Source organism: Oncorhynchus nerka, linkage group LG28 (assembly GCF_034236695.1).
Source record: "Oncorhynchus nerka isolate Pitt River linkage group LG28, Oner_Uvic_2.0, whole genome shotgun sequence".
NCBI lineage: Eukaryota > Metazoa > Chordata > Actinopteri > Salmoniformes > Salmonidae > Oncorhynchus > Oncorhynchus nerka.
Genome location: NC_088423.1, coordinates 77,539,905 through 77,565,173, shown reverse-complemented (window position 1 = coordinate 77,565,173; position 25,269 = coordinate 77,539,905). Strand labels below are relative to the sequence as shown.

Below are 25,269 nucleotides of genomic sequence, written 5' to 3'. Positions count from 1 at the left end.
ATGTATTCTTGCACAAAAAACCTTCACATAGCACAACACATTGTTTGTAGCAAGTATCAATGCATTAAGTGATTTGGTTTGTGTGAACTGCTGCAAAATGCAGGTATTTGCACAGTTTATCATTGAATACATGTCTTATTCAACGCAACATTTCTGTTAATATTCTTCTGTAAGTGAAAATGGGTCATGTTGAGATTTACATTGAGAGAGCAGTAGGGCTGTGAAAAGTCATACTTAATATCATGTTTACATCAGTAACACCACTGGTATGTTGTTTTTCCTGTCTACCAATCCTTCTCTCCTCACGTTTGAGGCAGGGGTGTCTGCTCTTGCACATAGCTGTTCTCTGTATTCTTCCTCAGTAGGGGGAAACTAGGAATCAGCTCAGGTCTCTTGGAGACAAGACCAATAATGTGGCATCTTGTAAGCAGACAACATGATGTCCTGTTAAAGCATCATCTGCGTCACTTCAGTGTGGATCCCTATTGAGTCGACCACTTTCCTGAATGAATTGAGGGAGCTTACCATTTCTTAATTTCAGTGCCACTTTTGCCCCAGGCAACAGGCAGTCTTACTGGCCCTTTGCAGAGTCCAGTTTGCAATTCGTAGAGACAAGGAGAGGTCAAAAGGCCCTCATTTGGGTAACATTTGATTAATGTACTCTGTAAGTGCACTCTGTAAGGTGTAGTAATTATACAAGCACACGTGTGTATTACATAAAGGTTCTGGGAGGAAACTCAGGCCATGTTGGGAGTTTGTTTGTGGCAGGTCTGGGTTCAGGCAGGCTTCGGAGGCTAGCACTGCACATGAATTAAGATGGAATTACAGGTAAGATGGAATTGATGTATTTTGTGAGTACAGGGTACTCAAGTAACACTGTTTTGTTACCTATATGTAAAAAGGCACTCATTGTGACACTTTTCCAGCAGTGTTATGAGGTGATGAGCTATAACCTTTCCAGTGAATTACTATTTGACTGTAGATAAAAACATTGCCTCAAAGTGACTACAAAGTGAAACATGCCAACATTGCTACTATATGTAGCACCACCTCAGACTTGTAAAAGAGTTGTGGATATTGGTGGTGTTCTGCTGCCATTCTGAGCTCATCCACAGTCTTCTCCTCCAGTTTATATCAACACACATGTCCAGGTTTTGTCCCTTAGATCTCTAAATGGACCAATGGTATTGAATGCATGGATAATTGCTACAATAAACAATACATGTATTGCAATTGTGTTGTTTGAATAATGATAAAGGTTCTGTTGCTAAAACGGTTGATAGAGAAATATCTGGGTAGCGTACCAACAATGCTGAAAAAGTAGTAAAATGGCCACATAAAAAAGAATGAGAGAAGGGGTAAGCACAATATACAACTTGTATGCAAAAGTGACAGCAAAATAGTTCTCTTAGTGGGACTTCTCGTGTTTCATGAGGAACTGGAAAGTGTTCAGTGTGAGCAATGTGGGACACTGTGTACAAATGCCACAATTTCAAGTGGCACCTCATTAAGTAGCACTGCTATGATTTTCTACAAGTCATTTATACTGGTTCAATCCACGAGGATGGAGAAAGACGATTAAAAGACATTATAGTCTTGCATGAGATCATTATGGTTCATTTCTTTTAATGTATTCAAAATTGTCCATTTTTTTATCTAATTTATTTTACTGAAATAAAATGTAATTAACATACTATTCTGAAGTCAACTGTGTCTGTATATTTCATGTATTCTAGATGTCTATGTCATCTTATGTCACAACAGAAAAACACTGAGCTTAGATAAACCTCTTCCTGTGTACTGCCCATCTGGGCTTACATGTACACTATTTCACACTCATAGAGAGTATAATCAAATAGGCTATTATGGTTCTTGCAACCACTGCAGTAAAGTTTTGGTTGGACATGTGGCACATTTTTCAGAGGAATTACACGAATGCCATGATTTGACAATAAAAAAAACAACCATCATCCATCTCAGTTTGTCTTTCATAAGTATGTAGCACATATTCATTCTCCAAACTAATACAGCATTGATGAGGTTTTAAAAACAATCACATGGATGTTGCCGACATCTGTCAGTTAGTGAGCTGACACTGATTTAGTCCAAATGCTAGACTTACTTTAAGTGGACCTCAGTGGATGAATTTCCTGTAATAATATTAGGCTGCATTTAGACAGGCAGCCCAATTCTGATATTTTTTCCCCACCAATAGGTATTTTGACCAATCGCAGATCTTTTCACATTAGATCACAATTAGGGCTGATCTGATTGGTCAAAACAATATCGTAATTATGCCGCATGTCTAAATGCAGCCATAGCTGCTAAGAAACCCTGGGCTAGGTGTTGCTTCTACCATCTATTTCTTATGACACGATGCCACCTAGAGGAGAGTTGAGTATTTTCTGGCTGTGTCCTCAGTCGTGTTTATTCCAGCAACCGAGGAAGAGTCAATGCTGCAGGGTAGTAGCTAACCATCGAACAACTGACTACAGATACATTCATAGTTTGCATGGGCATGAAAAAAGGTAAAAATGTGATGTCATTACATGATATTCAATCAGAGTACATTCCAAAATATACATAAATACTGAAAAATAAACATTTAATAAATGATCCCTATATCGTCTTCTCTCAGGGTACTATCAAAAATATCTTATAGTACAATAAAACAATTCTTATAGAGAAATGACTGGACAGTCTTGAGATGAGCCCTCATCCAATATATTAAAATACAACTATAAACACCATTACCCCTCAGCTATACTAGCCATTCTGGATCAACTCTTTTCAAGACGACAGGATAGATTTTTACAGATAAGATCACTTTTTCAAACTAACCTTAAAAATAACACCATATTTTGTTGAAATCCTTTAGATGATAAAATATACCTTTCTACATACATGTGAACCACTAAACCCAACCTAACAGATAATAATACATCTCCAGAAAAAACCTTGATATGCTCAGAATAACCAGGAAGCTTCATTGCTAGGTTGTGGTGTCAGTTATCTGTTATGGTTGAACAGATTCATGGTTTATTTCTTGGCACGGTAGTGTGCCCCCACCACCATATAGTTGTCTGGTGACAAGTCCTTCATGTTGGGGGACTTTCCTTTGGCCCGACAGGTCCTGACCGGGGTGACCGGTGGACTCCGGCAGGGGTCATGCTTCAGCAGGTAACATCCCAAGGTCTCCCAGCCTCCCCCGATGCGCACCATCACATGACGTTCATTCAGCATCTGCAGGAAGAACAAGATGGAGGGGATAGTCAGAAACAGCAGGTACAATACAACCCATGACTGCTATTCTATTTGAGCAACTTAACCAATTCAACCATATCACAACAAAAGTACTTGTTTGTTGCTCAGTACCTAGCTTGGTTTTGAATCGCCCTTTAGCTATGTCTGATTTCAAGTAGGCCAAGGCATAGTAACCTTGGAAAATGTTATGATTCACTCCCCAGACTGAAACTGCTCGTTGTATGACCCCCCTGAGCCAAGAGAAGATACCCTTCCAATCAAATATTGACCAGTTCCTTCTGTCTGTGTAACAGCTCTCATGAAAGTCAAATGATCTCTGAGCCATAGAAAGAGACATCTTTGTCAAAATCTCATTAAGCCAAATGAAACACTGCCTCATGATGCCAGCTGAGTACATGCAGTGGACTAATCCACAGACATGCACTCACGGGCGCACACACAGAGGACACAGCATTCATAAATAGAACGTTGTTGTGAAGTCACCATGTACATAGTTACACTTAGAACACCCGTGATAGCAGGCAAACACAGACATCAGCACTCTTTAAATCAAGCCCTCTGACAACTACTGCATAGACACCTTCTTCTACACATCACCCGCTGGTCTGGTGCAAACCTGACGCTACCATGGCAACAGCTCTCAAATAATACAGTCGGATTGTATGAAAATTAAAGCAGCGAAATAGAGACCGCTGTCTCTTTACAAAGCTGTAGCTCCACACAGACATCTAGATTCCCAAGAGGCCTTGCCTGGCCATCCGTCCTGTCAACACCAGCCCACCCCCTCCTTCCTTATCGCCCATAACCCCTTCATTATGGAACCATTAAGAATGTGATAATACAAGCAGATTTACACCCCTGCTATACACCTCCTGTCCTCCACTATGCATACTAATGGTGAGATGGACGGTGGAGGGTGTAAGTGAATACACACACGCACATACACAAGCACCCACGTGCACACAGACAATGCCTGGTAGTCCCATTTACCAACCCAAGAAGACCCTGAAACGTGATTTGCCTCAGCTGTCCACCGGCAGATTAAAATGTTATTGCTGACAGCGGGGTCAAGTTTGACATAACACACGAACACAAGGATAAGAGGGAGGGAGGGAGGGTGGGAGGGAGGGTGGGAGGGAGGGAAACACCTATTTATGATTTTTCCATTCATCAACCTTAGGTTAGGGCTGTCCATACAAATGTGGGATAAAATACTGTAGGCTATAAGGATTTGTCTTTTCAGTAGTCTCTCGAAAGCACTATATTTCAAGAGCTCTATGAGGAAAATATATTTGGGTTACTGTATTTAATTAATTGCATATGTAACAGAACACTAGTCAACACAGAACACTAGTCAAAATACGTTATGACTGTTATGGCTCTCAAAACTCAATATTCACATAGTGGAATTATGCAAGTAGACTTTCTCAGGAATTGTGCACACAACCCCCTGCGGCAGACATCTTCTTCTATATAATCAGATTCATTCTAACAGCCCCTGCCCCCCCACACGTGTGCCGTTACTACAGCCCATAAGCTGACTGCTGGATTCCCCTGTGCCTTCCTTCCCTGGCAGCTCTATTGATTCTCTCTCCTCCCGTTTGTTGTTGAAAGATTCATGAGAATGCTAATGGGGGAAGAGGCCTTCACCCATCATCCACTAGGGGCCATGCTTTAACCATTCCCTTTTGAGGAAAATGTATTGTGATTGCACTGGTCATTACATGAGAGATGGAGTAATTGTATTGTAGAATTTCACATGTATCTCACTCTATGGGAGGATCTTGTCACATGCAAAAAGGGCAGTGACTTTAGTATAACCTAACCACCGTCTCCTACTTATTCTTAAATGAAACTACTTTTTTCTTTAAGGTAATCCCATAAAACTTTAATGATTGCTTTAATGGAGATATGTCTTCTTTCTATATCAGTCAGACCACTGCTAAAATATAAAGCAAACCAAACAAAGCTCCTATGTGTTCTGATGGAAATAGGAAGTAATGGAAGTGAGATGATATTGTGAGAGGTTTTAATGTCTCCATTCTCTTCAGTGCCAGACACAGTTACCATCCCTGCTATAAAGCCTGGTGCTTAATTGGGCTTGGAGAAGAAAAGACATCCTTTCTTCAAAAGCTGAGAATGCTGCATGGAGCCCTCCAGGACTTGCATGATTGAAAAATCTCCAGTGGGAGAGGGGGTGTCATACCAGGCCAGGCTTCAATGACCTGTCTGATTAAATCACACCACTAATGACTTGGTCTTAGTAATCAATAGATTCTGCTCTTTAAAAAGCCAAGCAAACATCACAGTACTCATACATCCAAACAGACATACAGGGGTTATCAGGGCATCACTCCACACATTCACAGGTGCTCTATTCATACAGAGAAGAGAAGTGTGTTTTTTGTGATTGAGAGAAAGGACTGTGTATCCTACAGGTAGTGCTGTACAGCAGGAGTCGTCAACCTTTTCAGGCCCAGGAACCTCCTCCTAGGCAACCGGCGACCCAGGGACTCCCATCATACATTAGGCGACATTAGAAAGAAAATAAGATATGCTCTTTTCTGGTGTGGATGACAATAATATATATTCTCTTATTTTTTTGTTATTCACAATGCATTAATTCTGTTGTTGCTAGCGATATTATATATATTTTTTTACCCCTTTTTCTCCCCAATTTCATGGTGTCCAATTGGTAGTAGTTACAGTCTTGTCTCATCGCTGCAGCTCCCGTACAGACTCAGGAGAGGCGAAGGTCGAGAGCCATACGTCCTTCAACCAAGCCACACTGCTTCTTGACACAATGCACATCCAATCCGGAAGCCAGCCGCACCAATGTGTCGGAGGAAACACCGTACACCTCGCGACCTGGTCAGCGTGCACTGCGCCCTGCCATAGGAGCCGCTAGTGCGCGATGAGACAAGGATATCCCTGCCGGCCAAACCCTCCCTAACCCGGAAGACACTGGGCCAATTGTCCGGGCCTCCCGGTCGTGGCCGGCTGCGACAGAGCCTGGGCTCGAACCCAGAATCTCTGGTGCCTTAGACCACTGCGCCACCCGGGAGGCCGCTAGCGATATTCTTAAAAACATTGAATTAATTAAATGAAATACAATCACTTTTTTATAGTATTTTTTATTTATCTTTTTTTGGACCCCCTGCTGTACATGGGCTGCAGACCCACGGTTGAATACCTCTGTACAGTAATAACAGTTAGGATGGAGATGTTGGGCACACAGACAATCTAAAGTGAAAAGGTAACGTAGCCTGGCACAAGTCCAAGTTGCTGTAATTAAATCTGTAATTAGCAGTTATGCTCAGGAAACCACAGAAGACTAAAATAAGCCAAAGTGTGTTAAGGGGAGGGCATCTGGAATATCAGGAAAAATACAGAGCTTCAACAGACAAGCGGTTCACATGCAACCAAACCCCAGTCATATGACCTTGGTTGCCGAGAAACACTGAAGGATGAAAGAAAGGAAAAATACCATGAAACCGTCAGGGTACGCATATTTCTCCACTTTGTCAATGTTCGTCCTAAACATACAGCCTCACTGAACTTGCCCATAAACCAACAACATCCCTTGGCTATCCATTTTTATGACCTCCATTTTCTTTGATGTGGCGCAAGGGCATGTTTTCCCGTGTCAGACATTTGACTATTACTGAGAAACAGGTGTTCCGTGAGTCTAAGGCAGCCATTATGTCTAAATGGGTGGTAAAAATAAGGTGTCTGTTGCTCAGGGAAGAAAAATAGGAATGCAGTTGTAACTCAGCGTGTCAGCTTACTGACAAAGACAGCTAAATCACATACTGTTATTATTGAGTAACACATTCTAAGCCAATGGATTTCAATGAGATTAACTGAGCATTAAAACAGTCTTCTGTTGGTGACCAATTGTCCCCAAAAGATAAGAAACAACATACGATTTGGACTGTCAGCTCAGTGTGGACAGCAGACAGACGATGCTACAGTGTCAGTCAAGGCCATATAGGGAAAGCTTCCACTGAGGACGCAATTGATGCATTTCTGGTTCGTTGAGCCCATAGAGTGCGACCCCATCCAATTATTGGTAAATGAACTACGGAATTGAATAGTCCATTTCAGAATATATTAGATATGGAGCAACTGAGTAAGATGTGTATTTTGAATTTAATCAAGTATAAATGTTGATTTGACATCATAGCTAAGATTGAACTTTTTGTTTAACAAAATAATATAGAATAACTTATTTGTAAGACACATTCAAAACATATTAGGACAAATCAAGTAATACAAACCTGGGCATGTTTTAATAATACCTTTTTCCCATTAGAGGGTGTGAACTCAGTCTACCGTTGCCAAGCAACCCTGTATCCCATGGGGCTTTGCCTGGAACAAGTCCTTCTCTATAGATTCCCACTTATTGCAGCTTAGTGCAGCAAACACCCTCATTGCTCAATATATTTCAATCAACATTCTTAAATATCACATGATTAAAAAACAAACACATAAGGAAATGCAAAGAATGTAATATGTTTGTATTAAGTCAATACCAACAAATTAAATCGTTACATTTCCTCATGTGGTTGTTGGTTTAAATGAATGTTTATGTCCATACAGTATGTGTCCTATAAATGATGTCACTCACTGCTGTATAGAACAATATAAATATAATCTACTTCCATGGTTTCACGCAACTGCCTGAGGTTTATTAACCCCTTACAATTAGGGTGAAGGAAGGGGTTTTGACATACTCGTACGTAGAGGACCTTCTCCCCGACACGGTAGCATCCTTTGGGATGCTTCTCCACAGGGAACTTAGTGGGGCAGCTGCATGGCGAGTCCTCGATAATGTTTCTCACCTGAAACACAAAACATCTCTCAGATAAAGCAAACAAAGACACAACCTCCTCCTACCCGTAGGCTATACCTACCAGCATTATCACCGCTAAGAATGTTTGCTAAACAATTGGAGAGGAAGTCTGGTGTGCTAGACTAGGTCAATACTTAAGATCGTTCCTACGATACAGTCAGCGGGGCAAGATGACACTGATTAGCTACTGTATTTCTCATTACATTGATGGGTAATTCATGGTTACTTTAGGCCTATTTGAGAGGAGGTACTTACTATGTCATCCAACATGTTGCATGTGCTTGGAGTCTTCTTAGCAGATGATTTTCTTGGACGACGTGCCTTGAGCTTAGGTGAGGGAGAGGGTGAGGGTTGTGATGGAGGTGACGGCAGTGGTGGAGGATGTGAAGGAGGAGGTGGAGAGGGGGAGACAGGGGTCTCTGTAAGGCTCAGGGCTGAGATAGGATCTGTGGTTGGTGTTGTGGGAGGAGTCTGAGTGGAGGTTGTGACGATGGTAACAGATGAGGTTTGAGTGGAAGTTGTGCTAGTGGTGGTTGACAAGGATGAGATGGAAGTTGGAGGAGTAGGGTCTACTGGGGCTTGAGAAGGGGGTGGGCTTGGACTGGGAGGTGGGGATACAGAAGCAGGGGGTGGGCTTGGACTGGGAGGTGGGGATACAGAAGCAGGGGGTGTAGGAGCACGGAGCAGCGGTAAGATCAAGGGAAGAGTTGTGGGTGAGGGGAAGGGGAAGGCCAGAGGTGATGATGAGGTGAGAGAACCTCCCTCCTCCCTATCTATCTCTCTCTCCAGCTTCACCAACCCTGGGGGCTCCACACCATACCTAAAAGCGAGTCAGTGAGACACCATGACTGTTAGATGGTTGGTAAAGAAAGATTCCATGAACTGAGAATAGCGCAGCTGTGCAAGTCTCTGAGTGAATGATGTACACAGAGTCATGACAACTCACCTGGCTGAAATCCTTCCCAGCTCCATAAGACAGAGACACACCTCCCGAGGCTGTTTGTGGAGCACTGCCCATAAAGCACACACAACTTATGTGATGGCTAAACAAATAGTGTCATATGAATGTATAAAGCCTGAGGACATGAACAGCAGCTAAATGTACGTTTACATGAACGCCCTTGACAAACCATACAGACTGTCAGGATGTCAGGGCACAAACAAACAACCTTCATCCTGCACCACGCTATTTGAATTTCAGGAGGCACACAGACTAAATTGAATAAAGATCAAACCAATGTGTTTACATTTCAAGAACCACAAACATCACACATGTTACCCATTAACAACGAGTATCATTCAGCTGCCAAAGAGATGCTTGCAAAGATATAACAGGACATTCTCTGTGAGGAAATGAAAACAAGAGCAGCATTTTGAATACGGGTGAATGTCAGTGAGGACTCAGGAGGGGTTATGCTTTTCTCCAGCCCAGCTACCTTTGAAGCTGAACTCAAATCCCTGTAGGCACCAGACACGTGGGTAAAGAAAACGTGGGCATGCAGGCTAAACACAGCACGCTCAATGCCTGTAATCATCCGTAGTCTTCAAAGTTAGGCTCTCCAAAGTGATTAAAATACTTATCAAAACATATCTTGTTCTAAACATGTCATTTCATTTCACAGGGACAGAATGTGTGGTTTTGTTTTGGAGGGAAAGGAATCATGGATATACTGAGTAGTGAACTTAACTTCTCTCAGTAGCCTAACATGAAAAGGAAGCACCACCAAAGCACAAAAAAATGGGGAGAGTTATGGTATTATAGTTCAAATGTGTGACACATTGGACACACCTCCCGACTGTGTCCATAGGTAACCTTTGATCTTTGAAATTGGCAATGAAGTTCCTTGTCATTGCTCTATTCTGTAAATCCATCACTACACCAGGGATGCAGCAGGGAAGAGGGAGGAGAGAAAGCAGGAATAGAGTAGAGAAGACATAATGCCACAAATACACAGTATACACTTACATGTGTACGTTGAAGTACAACAATTTAAGCAATTACATACGTATGAAAATATACAGTATGAATGACTTTAAAATTCCTGTCAAACATAAATATTGAAAAATACAGTAGTCATCATGTACATGTCCTATCATTCTGAGTGCAATTCACCAATAAGCCAGTTGAGTCAGACTAGGGGGCAAACTGATGTGTATGGTAGTTAAACCTACACATTAACTCTCTCAGTGTCATGCATGCCCACGCAGGAACATGCCCAGGTGGAATAGGTATACCGCACACACAGTTAATATCACTAAATGTGGTCAACATGCTATAACTAGTCTCCCATGTTCCGCAGTACTGAAGGCATCAAACAGAAACAGAGGTGAATGAGTGATACATGATCCTAAGACAAGACAATCCAAGTCACAGAAGAAAATACATCATCCCACTATTCAGGGTACAGAGATAGCTAGCGCTGTGAGCTGACCTGCTTTCCAGCTCCACCTGAACATCTGTCTCTTTCCTTCCTTTTAAACCATCTCACCCACTCGCTAAATCCTCTACAGCTAGTGAGGAAGCATGGTTGGCCTTCTCATAGGGACAGTCACAGATCAAAGCTAGGAAGTCAGTGGAGACAGGTGACACTGGAGTGTTTTCCAAGTGGGGCCATGCTTCTACAGGACAGAGAAGAGGACAATGGGACACAGAACAGTCTTTCCACAGGGGACAGGCTACTAATCCAGAACAGGCACAAGAAAGAAACCATTCCAGAGACTACTGCCAGAGGCCTCCCATGGTCTGCTAAGAGGGTATGAGAGTATATATATATGGATGAGAGTAGAGATGGGATAGGGGCCGGGAACGTTTTAAAAGCAGATGTTCTTGTGACGTGTATTACGTGTACTGTTTCTCAATAAGATTATCTCTGGTAAATCTCTGGACGTCGCACATCCTGAGCAGAGATTAGAATCGGCAGAAGTGTGTTAATGAACTAACTGTAGGGTCTGTTGCCAATTAGCCACACCATTTCCGTGTTCATGAGTTAATCTGGTTGACTCTGACAGAGATTTACAGATTCTCTCTTAGACAACTTGATGGATATTGGCTGTTTAAGGACAGATTTGGGTCCTGTCAGTGCCAGACGGAGATGGACAAGCAAGTAGGCACTTACCCAAGCCTTCAGACTCAAACAGGTAGGTCTCATCCACACCAATCTTCCGACACCAGTAGAGGAAGTTGGCAGTGTTGTCCCGGGCAAAGAAAGAGCCAGAAGCAGCATCAGCTCGCCAATGAATCACCCTGCGGACGAAGGTCTGGGGAAAATACACAGGGACAATCACCAAGTCAGTGTCAATACTCCGATTCATCTCAATACACTGAGTACACCAAACATTAAGAACACCTTCGAAATCCACAGGGATGCTGGCTCATGTTGACTCCAATGTTCCCCATAGTTGTGTCAAGTTGGTTGGATGTCCTTTGGGAGGTGGACCATTCTTGATACACACAGGAAACTGTTGAGCATGAAAAACCCAGCAGCATTGCAGTTCTTGACAGAGCCTGGCACCTACTACCTACCATACCCTGTTCAAAGGCACTTATATTTTTAGTTTTGCCCATTCAGTCTCTGAATGGCACACATACACAATCCATGTCTCAATTGTTTAACATGGTATAATTAGTGAATTATAATTATTAATAACAGCTCTTTTCTATTTTATTTTTTATTTAACTTGGCAAATCAGTTAAGAACACATTGTTATTCACAATGACAGCCTAGGAACAGTGGGCTAACTGCTTTGTTCGGGGTCAATCCCCGAAAAAGTTGGGGTCAATCCCACTACATTATCCTCTTGGCATCAATTATTTTCTTAAAGGCCCAATACAGCCATTTTTATGTCAATATCAAATCATTTCTGGATAACAATTAAGTACCTCACTGTAATAGTTTTCCATAAACAGTTTCAAAAAGAAACAGAAATAGCATTTTAGCAAAAAAACTATTTCTCAAGCTAGAATTTTGCTAGGACTGTCTGGGAGTGGTCTGAATGGGGAGGGGAAAACTGAAAACTGTTAATGCCAGAGACGTTTGGAATTCTCTTTGTTATTGCTCTATTAACTAATTTACCGCCAAAACTCCATCCCACCAAAACAGGCTGTAATTTCAGGCAGTCTTTTCAAACAGCTCTTACACTAAAATGGCATTATCCTAATTTTCACAGTATTATTCCAACCTCATAGTGTGGAAATGTATTTAAACACAAGAAAATCACATTTTTGACTGCACTGGGCCGAAACTCCACCCATGCAAAACCTGCTGATTACAAGGTCCTGTGTAGATTGTATTTTCAACCAGCAAATATCAGGAAATAACAGTGATCAAATGTTTTCACACTTTTGCAGTGTTAGTTTCATCAGCTGTTGAACAATATTTTAAAAACAATAAACTGTAAAAACATAATTTTGACAGCACTGGGCCTTGAATTAAATTCCCTCCAAATGTCTAGTCAGATGTGAACCATAGAAAGTAACTCCAACAACCAGCACTTGGGCAGATTCTGTGTAAGATTCTAAACAATATTGAGTAATCTTTTTATGAATTTAGGAAACAGTTACTAGTAAACGCAATTCAAGAATGACAATAAAGTGTGGCTTATACTGACTGAGAACTGCATAATGCCACGCTTCATTGTCATTCTTGAATTGCACACCAGAGACGGCTCAATTGCAGATCGTATCTTAAGACTGAGCCACTGAAATACAGACATCTGTATGGCATAAGTAAGTTGATGAAAGATCAATATTCTTAATTGGGATCATGTAATGTATGCTGTCTATGGTCATATATGTTTGTATGTTACCTTGCCATTGCTGGCTTGGATCATCCTCTCCTGTAGCTCCTCGGCCAGCTGGCACAGCAGAACCCCATTATCCAGCCTGTCCATCAGGCTGTCAGCCGTGACCCCAGAGTCTGTGGTGAGAAACGTCAGTCACCAACACCATGATAAACAGGCCACAGAAAGGGGAGCCCATTTGACATCAAATAGTTGTCTTACATCATTGTGTGCTTTAATAATAATAATAATGTTTTATAAAAAATGTAAAAAACCTGTACATGATAAGTGACTATATAGTGGCTACATACTGATCATGTAGGGCATTATATGTCATTACACAGGTGTTTTTGTTCTGAGATTACTACTCACTGTGATGACACAGATGTACTATACTGCTCCGGCATTATTTGTGAATAATGATAAGGGATAATGGGACCTTATTATTAACGACGTCATTTTCATGCAAACTTCTTGGTTGTACACCTAGAAAATACCTATGTGTGGCTTTGCATTGTTGCAAGTCGATCCCTATGTGTGAGTGATGGATATTATCTAGTCGTCTCCCCAACACAGACACACACAGGCTGTGACATGTTCAGGCCCTTCCTGACTTCCTTCCAATTATATCTTAACAGGGTTCCTTTCAGTGACCAGACATGCAGGAGTATTTCAAGGATTTAGGTTCATGTGTGCCTTTCCAGTTCAGAACACCAACAAATAGCTATGTCCCCATTATCCAATATAAAAAGTATGATCCAGTTTCATGTCCTCACATAACCTGTATGTCATTGGGTGACATTTTTTTGATGTTCAGAAATTACAAAAATAGGCCTATGTTGCACAAGAATTTAGCTAAACCAATGCATCACATTATCTTAGTCATAGTTTAGACACATTCCTTGTTAAAAGTGTTTTAAAAGCCCCAAACCCCAAGATGGTTACAGGTTTGTTGCAGGTGTTTCGTAACAACATAAAAACCATGTGAAAGTCACGCTACCCAGAAACATGTTGAGCCAGAGAGCCAGGTCCTCTCTCATGGGCAGCAGGCTGGCCTCGTGGCGGCTGGGGAGCCATTTGATGTACTGCTGTGGGCTCTCCAGACCAGGCCCATTGTGGTGCTGTTTGGGACTGAGGGGGCAACATATTCCGAGCCCAGTGAGATGTATTGGACTGTATTGGTTGTCCTCTGTTTCTACCGGACTGTTCATGGTTCCCTCCTCTTTTGCCTGCAGGACAGGAGGAAAATAAGCTGTTAATATTATATTTCATTCATATTTAAAATATTTTGTATTGTCACTTTTCTAGATTTGCAACATTTGAATATGTCACATCAAAGGAGGGAGTTGGAGAGCTTATTTGTGGTGCGGCATTTCTATCTGTAAATCAGCTCTTTGTCAGAGGGGCGTCGACCTGTCTGTCAGCCTCTTGGTACAGTACGTTTTCCTGGAGTTTCAATATTTTCTGCACATTTCTAGTTGTATACATCAGGACAGCCATTCGGTATAAAGTTTTAATAGCCTACTACAGCAAGAGTTCAACCCAACTCAAACAAGCTCTAGCCTCTCGTTCAGTTGACAGTAAATCGAATGGTGTGGAACACTCTCATTGACCCTAACCAGGCCTAGGAGCACTCCACACCTTCCTCCCAGAGCAGGGGCCAGGACAGGGGCATACAGCTGAGACAGGAGCCAAGCGTGGGCCAGGTCGGGGGGGCTATGAGAGTCAACAGAGCACAGTAGGAGGACTGTCCACCAGACTCCCACATGAGCGGAAAGGTCTGGAGTTGGTGGAGGTCCGGGCAGGAGAAGGTTTTGGCACAGGTAAAACTCGTAATGGTCTTCAGTGTGGAAACCAAAAGCATGGATGATACACATACAGACAACATACTAACCCACACAATAAACACATACACAAACACTATGGACCATGTATTCACAAACATACAAAATATACGTACTGACACAAGAGATCACACACAGAGCCTACATACACACAAATCTTCACACAAACATGAACACACATGCACCAACCTTTTGTCATAACTGTTAGTGTAACTGATGTCAGGGAAGGATTTAATAGACAAACATCTAAAGCCAAGAGCCAATCCCCTGGCACTATTCTATGCCTCATTTCTCCTCTTTCCAGACAAGTATTCATCATAAAGGCCAACCCCATGCAGAGACATGCTTTGGCTTCCCATAATCCCCACAGAAAACAACACATGCACCGGGGTTGCAGAAAAGGACTGAATAAAATATACTGGTCAACTTCAACAAACACTGTTCCCATAAGATGCCCAGATTCTATGGTATGTACATAACTTCAGATGTGCCGTTCATTTCAATTGCCAAGAAAATGTGAGTTCTGTTTAAAGTCACAGACTATCGGAAGGTTAAACAAACTGACTGCTGACTGGGACGTAACCCCCACAGAAGCCATCACTCTAATTGTACTGAAAATAGCATTTGTTGATAGCATTCACATGTGCAAACAGTATAATTTCAAGGTAATGTCCTATTGTCTTCAAATATTGACTAAGGAGCTGTCATGCTGTCACATAGGCACCCACATGAAAAAATACAACAGTTTACTATAGAATTCTACAATAAACTGTAGTATACTGTAGAATACTATAATACACACCGTAGTATCCTTCTATCATGTGTAGTACCTACTATAGAATGTTGTGGTATACTATAGAATACTATAGCAAATACTACAGTATTTCATTTGCATATACCCTGCCCATTCCCCTCCCCATATCAAAATTTGTCTCACCCATAATTGAGAAACATACATGAAAAGTATAGAACATATACTGTATTCCCTACAAGTTTTAGAAAAGAGCTGAAGCGCTGAACTATCCGTTCAGAATTTCTCCAGTAGGTTTCCTGAAGAAGAAAGCCTCCACTTCTATGTCAAAGATAATAAAACAAACACACTATAGTAAATACTACTGTAATGTCTGCAAAAACACTACAGTAAATACTACAGTACACTACAGTCTGCAAGAATACTACAGTAAATATTACGGTATACCGTACTACAGTCTACAAAAACACTACTGTAAATACTATGGTGTACCGTACTACAGTCTGCAAAATCACTACAGTAAATACTACGGTATACCATACTACAGTCTGCAAAATCACTACAGTAAATACTACGGTATACCATACTACAGTCTACAAAAACACTACTGTAAATACTATGGTGTACCGTACTACAGTCTGCAAAATCACTACAGTAAATACTACGGTATACCATACTACAGTCTACAAAAACACTACTGTAAATACTATGGTGTACCGTACTACAGTCTGCAAAATCACTACAGTAAATACTACGGTATACCGTACTACAGTCTGCAAAATCACTAAAGTAAATACTACGGTATACCGTACTACAGTCTGCAAAATCACTACAGTAAATACTACGGTATATGGTACTACAGTCTGCAAAATCACTACAGTAAATACTACGGTATACCGTACTACAGTCTGCAAAAACACTACAGTAAATACTATGGTATACCGTACTACAGTCTGAAAAATCACTACTGTAAATACTACGGTATACCGTACTACAGTCTGCAAAATCACTACAGTAAATACTACAGTATACCGTACTACAGTCTGCAAAATCACTACAGTAAATACTACAGTACAGTACATTCCGTTAAAACACTACAGTAAATAATACAGTACACTTCAATCTGCAAAAACACTACAGTAATTACTATAGTATATATTACAGTTCTTTTTCACTACAGTATTTATACAGTGCATTCAGAAATCATTCAGACCCCTTGACTTTTTCCACATTTTGTTACGTTACAGTCTTATTCTAAAATTGATTAAATTGCTTTTCCCCCCTAATCAATCTACACACAATACTCCATATTGACAAAGCAAAAACAGTTTTTTATAAATGTTTATGAAAAACAGAAATACCTTATTTACATAAGTATTCAGACCCTTTGCTATGATGCTCGAAATTGAGCTCAGGTGCATCCTGTTTCCATTGATCATCCTTGAGATGTTTCTACAACCTGATTGGAGTCCACCTGTGGTAAATTCAATTGATTGGTCAATGATTTGTAAAGGCATACAACTGTCTATATAAGGTGTCAAAGTTGACAGTGCACGTCAGAGCAAAAACCAAGCCATGAGTTCAAAGGAATTGCCCATAGAGCTCCTTGACAGGATTGTGTTGAAGCACAGATCTGGGGAAGGGTACCAAAAAATGTCTGCAGCATTGAAGGTCGCAAGGAAAACTGTGGCCTCCATCCTTCTTAAATGGAAGAATTTTGGAACCACCAAGACTCTTCCTAGACTTTCAGACCATGGGAAACAAGATTCTCTGGTCTGATGAAACCAAGATTCTTTGGCCTGAATGCCAAGCATCACATCTGGAGGAAACCTGGCACGATCTCTACGGTGAAGCATGGTGGTGGCAGCATCATGCTGTGGGGATGTTTTTTAGTGGCAGGGAATGGAAGATTAGTCAGAATCGAGGGAAAGATAATTGGAGCAATGTACAGAGCGATCCTTGATGAAATCCTGCTCAAAAGTGCTCAGGACCTCCGACTGGTTCACCATCCAACAGGACAACGACCTATAACAGCCAAGACAACACAGGGATGGCTTCGGGACAAGTCTCTGAAGGTCCTTGAGTGGCCCAGCCAGAGCTCGGACTTGAACCCAATGAAACATCTCTGGAGAGACGTGAAAATAGCTGTGCAGCGACACTCCCCATCCAACCTGCCAGAGCTTGAGAGGATCTGCAGAGAAGAATGGGAGAAACTCCCCAAATACAGGTGTGCCAAGCTTGTAGCATCATACCCAATAAGACTCAAGTCTGTAATCGCTGCCAAAGGTGCTTCAACAAAGTACTGACTAAAGGGTCTGAATACTTATGTAAATGTGATATTATTTGCAAAAATGTCTTTGTCATTATGCAGTATTGTGTGTAGATTGATGAGGGGGAAAACTATTTAATCATTTTTAGGCTGTGACATAACAAAATGTGGAAAATGTCAAGGGGTCTGAATACTTTCTGAATGCACTCTACTATAGTTAACTGTAAATACTACAGTATACACTACAATGAATACTACAGTAAAGTCTGACAAAACACTACAGTGAATACTACAGTATTTATGCCATAGCATGCTATAGTATTTTTTCAGGTCGGCAGGAAGGCCTACATAGTTTACGCAACACAAGCCCCAGGTTAAGGAATACACCTGGGAGACCTGGGAGTTGTGTGGAATCCAGGCAGGTAGGAAGGGGGAGGAATGGCTGCTACTACCTATGTAGTCCATTTGCTAGTGAAAGCAGGTAGATGGAGCAGCAAGCACACAACCTACAGCAACAGTAGTAGGTCAATGTACCAACAAAGCCCTCAACCATGGACAGATCAGATTGATGACCTTGTAGACTCACGGTCCCTCTATGTTCGTCATTGTGACTTTAGTAGGGTGGCTTTGTAAATGCACCATGCAGGCCTAGGTGAGTAGACGGAGGCCTGTCTGTCATGTATGTGGCTGTTTTTCAGGCTGACCGGCCCGGGCCTGGGAGCCTCACACTCTAACAGAACACACAGGTGCCACATTCACACCTCTACTACAGGACAATCCAGGCACCTGTGTTCCTAGACAAAAGGGGTCTTTATATTCAAGGCCGAAAATACATTCACACATACTGTATGTACACCCACACACACGTGCACACATACACAGACACCCACGTATACACAGGCGCACAAAAGCCCATACCTGCATTGATGTTATGTCTCTACCACCTCATTTATCTAGCCCTAACTAAAATCTCTTTAGCTAGCACAAGACTTCCTTCAGTGACATTTTGGGGGCCTGTTACTGTGTTGCTTAATCATTGACTGTGTCTTAATGGCAGGGAACAACCTCACAGGGAAACAAATCCATTAGAGGAAAAAAAAGTTTAGAATTCTACTGGTAATATCAAACTTAAGAATGTGTGTAGTATGTTCCTGTAATGCCAAAGCGGGCCATTGAAATTGAAATTCACAAGACTGATTGATGGTCTGGTTCCCTTTGCCCGAGCTGGCCCTAACCTGGGCTCTGTCATGGGGATGGGTCTGATGGCTCTGATGCTGTCTCACATCTGGCACCGGTAAACAAGTGTCCTTTCAACAGGCTGAGAGAATGTTTTCATCTTGAAATTATAGTACCTTCTTTCAGGCTTCAAGAGTTTGAGCAGAAAAGACCTCAAACTGACAATGGCTTGTCCTGACACAAAGTCAATTGCCAACAGCAGTGTGTTGTGGTATGTACTTAGGCACTTTACTAAACACCACTGATTGTCAAGTGGAACTAATTGATCACCAAACAGCCAGCAGGCTTTATGTGGCAACTATGAACAAATATCTATAGATGCTTTCAAAGACTTCCCCTGATCTAAATATCAGTTTTCCAAACAGTTTGAATGAACAATTCAGAGAAGAACAAGATGGGCAATCATAATGTCCAACAGCATTGCTGGAAGCTACACCATTCTGAAACAGCATTTGAACAGAGATCTGGTGTCCCCAATTATCGAGTCTCAGATTTAAACAGCTTAACTGGGGTAATGCGACCCTACTGAACACAGATACTGTATTCAAAGGGTTGGTTGCAGGGTAGCTAGACTACATCTTGCTGGGCTCCAGGCCCGGTACATGGCTCTGTCTTAGCTGGTTCCAGACTAAATAAACCTCAGACCGGCAGATAGGATTGTAAGGTCAATTGCCCATTGCTGTTTATACACCTTGAACAATGGGGCTTTACTCTAGAATTCCACTGGACATTTTCTTTTTACTAGGCCACTAAAATCAAACAGAAAAAAGGAATTTTAGCATGGATGGTTCTAAGGAGACATTTATCAAATAAACAGTGACCACAGCACAAGCTGTTCATTGAGTGATTATTGGCCCAACCATTGCCCTCTGGGCCACAGATATACATCAATATGACTATAGATATATTATTTTCAGTTCCCTGGTTGGAAGTTGGTCCAGGGTGATATGTACACTTAGATCAGTTCTAGTAAATATGAGATGTTTTTCTTCATGGAGTACAATTTTAAGCACATCCCATACTAATTTCGTTCAAAAAAAGTATTCTATGTTTATATAAAAACGTATTAAATGTATTTATATATATATATATATAAATAAATTGAATGAATCTTAACATTCATTTTGAAACTGAATATATATAATGAATGTTAAGGTTTGGCAATGCAGCTGTCATTTACCATCTATAACTTAGGATTTATCACATAAAAGGAATGCTACAGCTTGAAACCATCACTATTTCACTGATATTTCAATGATAAACTAATGCATTTTGTAAAATACATACATTTTATCTATAGCTTCACTTTTCAGATCACAAGTCACAAAGTCAACAACTGGTTTTTCTAGTAGGCCTAGTGGTGAGTAGTAGAAAGTACAATTAGTGGAGATAGTGGTCAAACTAAACAAAAACACACAGGCTATTTATTAATCATGTACAGCCATCACCATCCTCATCAATGACCTTCATTATTAAATATTCAGAATATCTTAATCAACTTTCGGCATAGAAATAATACAGTATAAAGGAAATACTTACAGAGTCAATGAGTAAGTATAACTGTTCAATAAATCCCCCCAGTAAAAATCAACAAAGAGACTGTGTGTGTCGGCACAGCAGCACCAAACATCACTAACAGGTTATCTTCTCAGGTCCGCTAAACGGAAAATGTGAAATAAGAACGTAGGCTACCTTCACTTCTCAGTGAAACACCCCTGTGTGCCTTGTGAAAGCTGCTGGTGTCATCTTACAAGTTGTGGGTGTTACGGCTGTCAACGACGTTGTGACAAGAATAATAAAATGTTCATATGTCGAGGTCCAATGTCAAAACTTTTCGCAACTGTTTTGTTTGATGACTCCACCTTATTGCTAGCCTACATGGAATGGATGACGCGCCAAAAATCAAAAGACACGAGGTGACAGTTCTGAATTTCAAGATACTGCCTGCACATAGTAGTCATAAAGACCACCCACAGAAGTAACCCCTGCACGTTTTAATAGCAGATGGAGATGATTAAATTCTCCGCGGGAAACTTGCTGGTGGAGGATTGACAAAACAGTGGTGCTGAGTGCTCAAAGCAAGAATGTCCAGTACTCACCATGAGACAGGGTAACATTAGCGATGACTAATGTAAGAGTTCTACATTATTTATAGTGGAATCCAGATACAAAATAATAGGGACTTGCTCTGTGACTAACACAAGTCTGCCTTTTCTCTAAGGTCTATGTCAATATGGGTGGCAGCTCAGCTACCCAAGTGAAGAGGAAATTCAACAACTTTTGGACAGTGGAAATTGATTATATATACATGTATATATAAGAAAACCAACGCATTTAGTCCCTATCCAGTTTTACCTATGTCTTTTACCGATTAATGGTGCCTTTTAAATATTTGTTAAAGGCCTCATAGGATTCAGGGACATGGCAGCGAGTAGTAAGGGTGCTGAGGGTGCTGTAGCCCCTCTGATAAATCACAATAAACAAATAATTAATATAAACAAATATAATATTAACAAATATTTATAAATAATTCAAATATATATATATATATATTACTCCTGTATGAGAGGAGCCAAAAACTCTTCAGCAGAGCGGGGAGAAGTGAGATTTTTGGAGAGAATGGATCCTTGCCTTCGGGATGGGTGGGGACTGTTGAATCGCTGAAAGTATCTCGAAGTGATTTTTTGTGTCTTCTGTCCAGATGGAGTGGGCGCTCCTCACCGCGCCTCACTGGACAAGGCCTGTGACTTGCTTTGCTCTCCAGACCGGCCTCAAACTCCAGTACAGTATGTGACGGTGTATGCACCTTTCAAGTTAGTTACGATCCACCAATACACATTTTAAGAAGATGAAGGCAGCGTTCCCTACACCAGCTACCCTGGAAAGTTTAAAACGTAGCAATTTTGTTCTTCAAAACGGGGGGCTTTTGACATTAGTTTGACATTTCTAAACAATAAGTGTCAGGTAGGTAGGCCAAAACCCTCAAATAATATAACACTACGTTTCATCAGTTTTATCAGTAAAGGGCACTGTTTATCATTGATAACCATCAAGTGGGATTAGATCATACACTACCTGACCAAAAGTATGTGGACATCTGCTTGTCGAACATCTCATACCCAAATCATGGCCATTAATATGGAGTTGGTCCCCGTTTTGCTGGTATAACAGCCTCCACTCGTCTGGGAAGGCTTTCCACTAGATGTTGGAACATTGCTGTAGGGACTTGCTTCCATTCACCCACAAGAGCATTCATGAGGTTGGGCACTCATGTTGGGTGATTAGGCCTGGCTTTGCAGTCAGTGTTCCAATTGATCCCAAAGGTGTTCGATGGGGTTGAAGTCCTGTTTCTTTGCAGGCCAGTCATTCACACCGACTGCAATTTCTGACAAACAATTTCTGTATGGACCTCGCTTTGTGCACAGGGACATTGTCATGCTGAAACAGGAAAGAGCCTTCCCCAAACTGTCGCCACAAAGATGGAAGCACAGAATCATCTAGAATGTCATTGTATGCTGTAGAGTTTAGATTTCCCTTCACTGGAACTAAGGGGCCTAGACGAACCATGAAAAACAGCCCCAGACCATTATTCCTCCTCCACCAAACTTTATAGTTGGCACTATACATTTGGGAAAGTAGCATTCTCCTGGCTTCCGCCAAACCCAGATTCGTCCGTCGGATTGCCAGATGGTGAAGCGTGATTCATCACTCGAGAGTTTTCCACTGCTCCAGAGTCCAATGGCGGCAAGCATTGTGCATGGTGATCTTAGGCTTGTGTGCAGCTGCTCGGCCATGGAAACCCATTTCATGAAGCTCCCGACGAACAGTTCTTGTACTGACATTGCTTCCAGAGGCAGTTTGGAACTCGGTAGTGAGTGTTGCAACCGAGGACAGCGCTACGCACTTCAGCACTCGGCGGTCCCATACTGTGAGCTTGTGTGGCCTACCACTTCTCGGCTGAGCCCTTGTTGCTCTTAGACATTTTCACTTACAGTTGACCGGGGAAGCTCTAGCAGCAACTGATTTGTTGGAAAGTTGGCATCCTGTGATGGTGCCACCTTGAAAGTCATTGAGTTCTTCAGTATGGCCATTCTACTGTCAATGACTGTCTATGGAGATTGTATGGCTATGTGCTCGATTTTATACACCTGTCAGCAACGGGTGTGGTTGAAATAGCCGAATCCACTAATTTGAAGGGGTGTCCACATACTTTTGTATATATAGTTGAAATCAGAAGTTTACATACACCTTAGCCAAATATATTTAAACTTAGTTTTTCACAATTCCTGACATTTAATACTAGTAAAAATTCCCTGTCTTAGGCCGGTTATGATCACCACCCTTTTAAGAATGTGAAATGTCAGAATAATAGCAGAGAGAAGGAGTTGTTTAATCTTTTATTTCTTTCATCACATTCCCAGTGGGTCAGAAGTTTACATAGACTCAATTAGTATTTGGTATTTTGTCCCATTCCTCCTGACAGAGCTGGTGTAACTGAGTCAGGTTTGTAGGCCTCCTTGCTCGCACACGCTTTTTCAGTTGTGCCCACAAATTTTCTGTAGGATTGAGGTCAGGGTTTTGTGATGGCCACTCCAATACCTTGACTTTGTTGTCCTTAAGCCATTGATGCTGCCACCCCCATGCTTTACGGTTGGGATGGTGTTCTTCGGCTTGCAAGCATCCCCCTTTTCCTCCAAACATAACGATGGTCATTATGGCCAAACAGTTCTATTGTTCTTTCATCAGACCAAAGGACAATTCTCCAAAGAGTACGATCTTAGTCCCGATGTGCAATTGCAAACCGTAGTCTGGCTTTTTTATGGTGGTTTTGGAGAAGTGGCTTCTTCCTTGCTGAGCGGCCTTTCAGGATATGTCAATGTACAGTGGGGCAAAAAGTATTTAGTCTGCCACTAATTGTGCAAGTTCTCCCACTTAAAAAGATGAGGCCTGTAATTTTCATCATAGGTACACTTCAACTATGACAGACAAAATGAGAAAAAAAATTCCAGAAAATCACATTTTAGGATTTTTAATGAATTTATTTGCAGATTATGTTGGAAAATAAGTATTTGGTCACCTACAAACAAGCAAGATTTCTGGCTCTCACAGACCTGTAACTTCTTCTTTAAGAGGCTCCTCTGTCCTCCACTCGTTACCTGTATTAATGGCACCTGTTTGAACTTGTTATCAGTATAAAATACACCTGTCCACAACCTCAAACAGTCACACTCCAAACTCCACTATGGCCAAGACCAAAGAGCTGTCAAAGGACACCAGAAACAAAATTGTAGACCTGCACCAGGCTGGGAAGACTGAATCTGCAATAGGTAAGCAGCTTGGTTTGAAGAAATCAACTGTGGGAGCAATTATTAGGAAATGGAAGACATACAAGACCACTGATAATCTCCCTCGATCTGGGGCTCCACGCACGATCTCACCCCGTGGTGTCAAAATTATCACAAAAATCCCAGAACCACACGGGGGGACCTAGTGAATGACCTGCAGAGAGCTGGGACCAAAGTAACAAAGCCTACCATCAGTAACACACTACGCCGCCAGGGACTGAAATCCTGCAGTGCCAGACGTGTCCCCCTGCTTAAGCCAGTACATGTCCAGGCCCGTTTGAAGTTTGCTAGAGAGCATTTGGATGATCCAGAAGAAGATTGGTAGAATGTCATATGGTCAGATGAAACCAAAATATAACTTTTTGGTAAAAACTCAACTCGTCGTGTTTGGAGGACAATGAATGCTGAGTTGTATCCAAAGAACACCATACCTACTGTGAAGCATGTGGGTGGAAACATCATGCTTTGGGGCTGTTTTTCTGGAAAGGGACCAGGACGACTGATCCATGTAAAGGAAAAAATGAATGGGGCCATGTATTGTGAGATTTTGAGTGAAAACCTCCTTCCATCAGCAAGGGCATTGAAGATGAAACGTGGCTGGGTCTTTCAGCATGACAATGATCCCAAACACACCGCCCGGGCAACGAAGGAGTGGCTTCGTAAGAAGCATTTCAAGGTCCTGGAGTGGCCTAGCCAGTCTCCAGATCTCAACCCCATAGAAAATCTTTGGAGGGAGTTGAAAGTCTGTGTTGCCTAGCAACCGCCCCAAAACAGCACTGCTCTAGAGGAGATCTGCATGGAGGAATGGGCCAAAATACCAGCAACAGTGAGTGAAAACCTTTCTTCTAATTTTTTCTGTCATAGTTGAAGTGTACCAATGATGAAAATTACAGGCCTCTCTCATCTTTTTAAGTGGGAGAACTTGC

The 25,269-nt window shown here is 41.7% G+C and overlaps 1 protein-coding gene across 1 annotated transcript; it reads right to left on the bottom strand.

The window, feature by feature from the left end:
• Window positions 1-4: 4 nt before the first annotated feature.
• On the bottom strand, window positions 5-20,752 carry LOC115113699 (growth arrest-specific protein 2-like). The gene is made up of 8 exons (XM_029641637.2): window positions 20,538-20,752; window positions 13,899-14,127; window positions 12,926-13,035; window positions 11,236-11,377; window positions 9,066-9,129; window positions 8,375-8,939; window positions 8,001-8,108; window positions 5-3,243 (listed from the first exon to the last, which is right to left on the bottom strand). Exons 2-8 carry the CDS (start codon window positions 14,107-14,109, stop codon window positions 3,040-3,042), a joined length of 1,404 nt encoding a protein of 467 aa, XP_029497497.1. The 5' UTR covers window positions 14,110-14,127; window positions 20,538-20,752; the 3' UTR covers window positions 5-3,039.
• Window positions 20,753-25,269: the final 4,517 nt, after the last annotated feature.

What these genes read in the sequence shown, in the direction of transcription:
- LOC115113699 (XM_029641637.2), bottom strand. Translation starts at nt 14,109, where the DNA reads ATGAACAGTCCGGTAGAAACAGAGGACAACCAATACAGTCCAATACAT. An exon ending in TCCAAGCCAGCAATGGCAAG is followed by an intron (nt 11,378 to 12,925) that starts GTAACATACAAA and finishes TATTTTCCCCAG; the next exon opens with ACCTTCGTCCGCAGGGTGAT. An exon ending in GTTTGAGTCTGAAGGCTTGG is followed by an intron (nt 9,130 to 11,235) that starts GTAAGTGCCTAC and finishes CTTTATGGGCAG; the next exon opens with TGCTCCACAAACAGCCTCGG.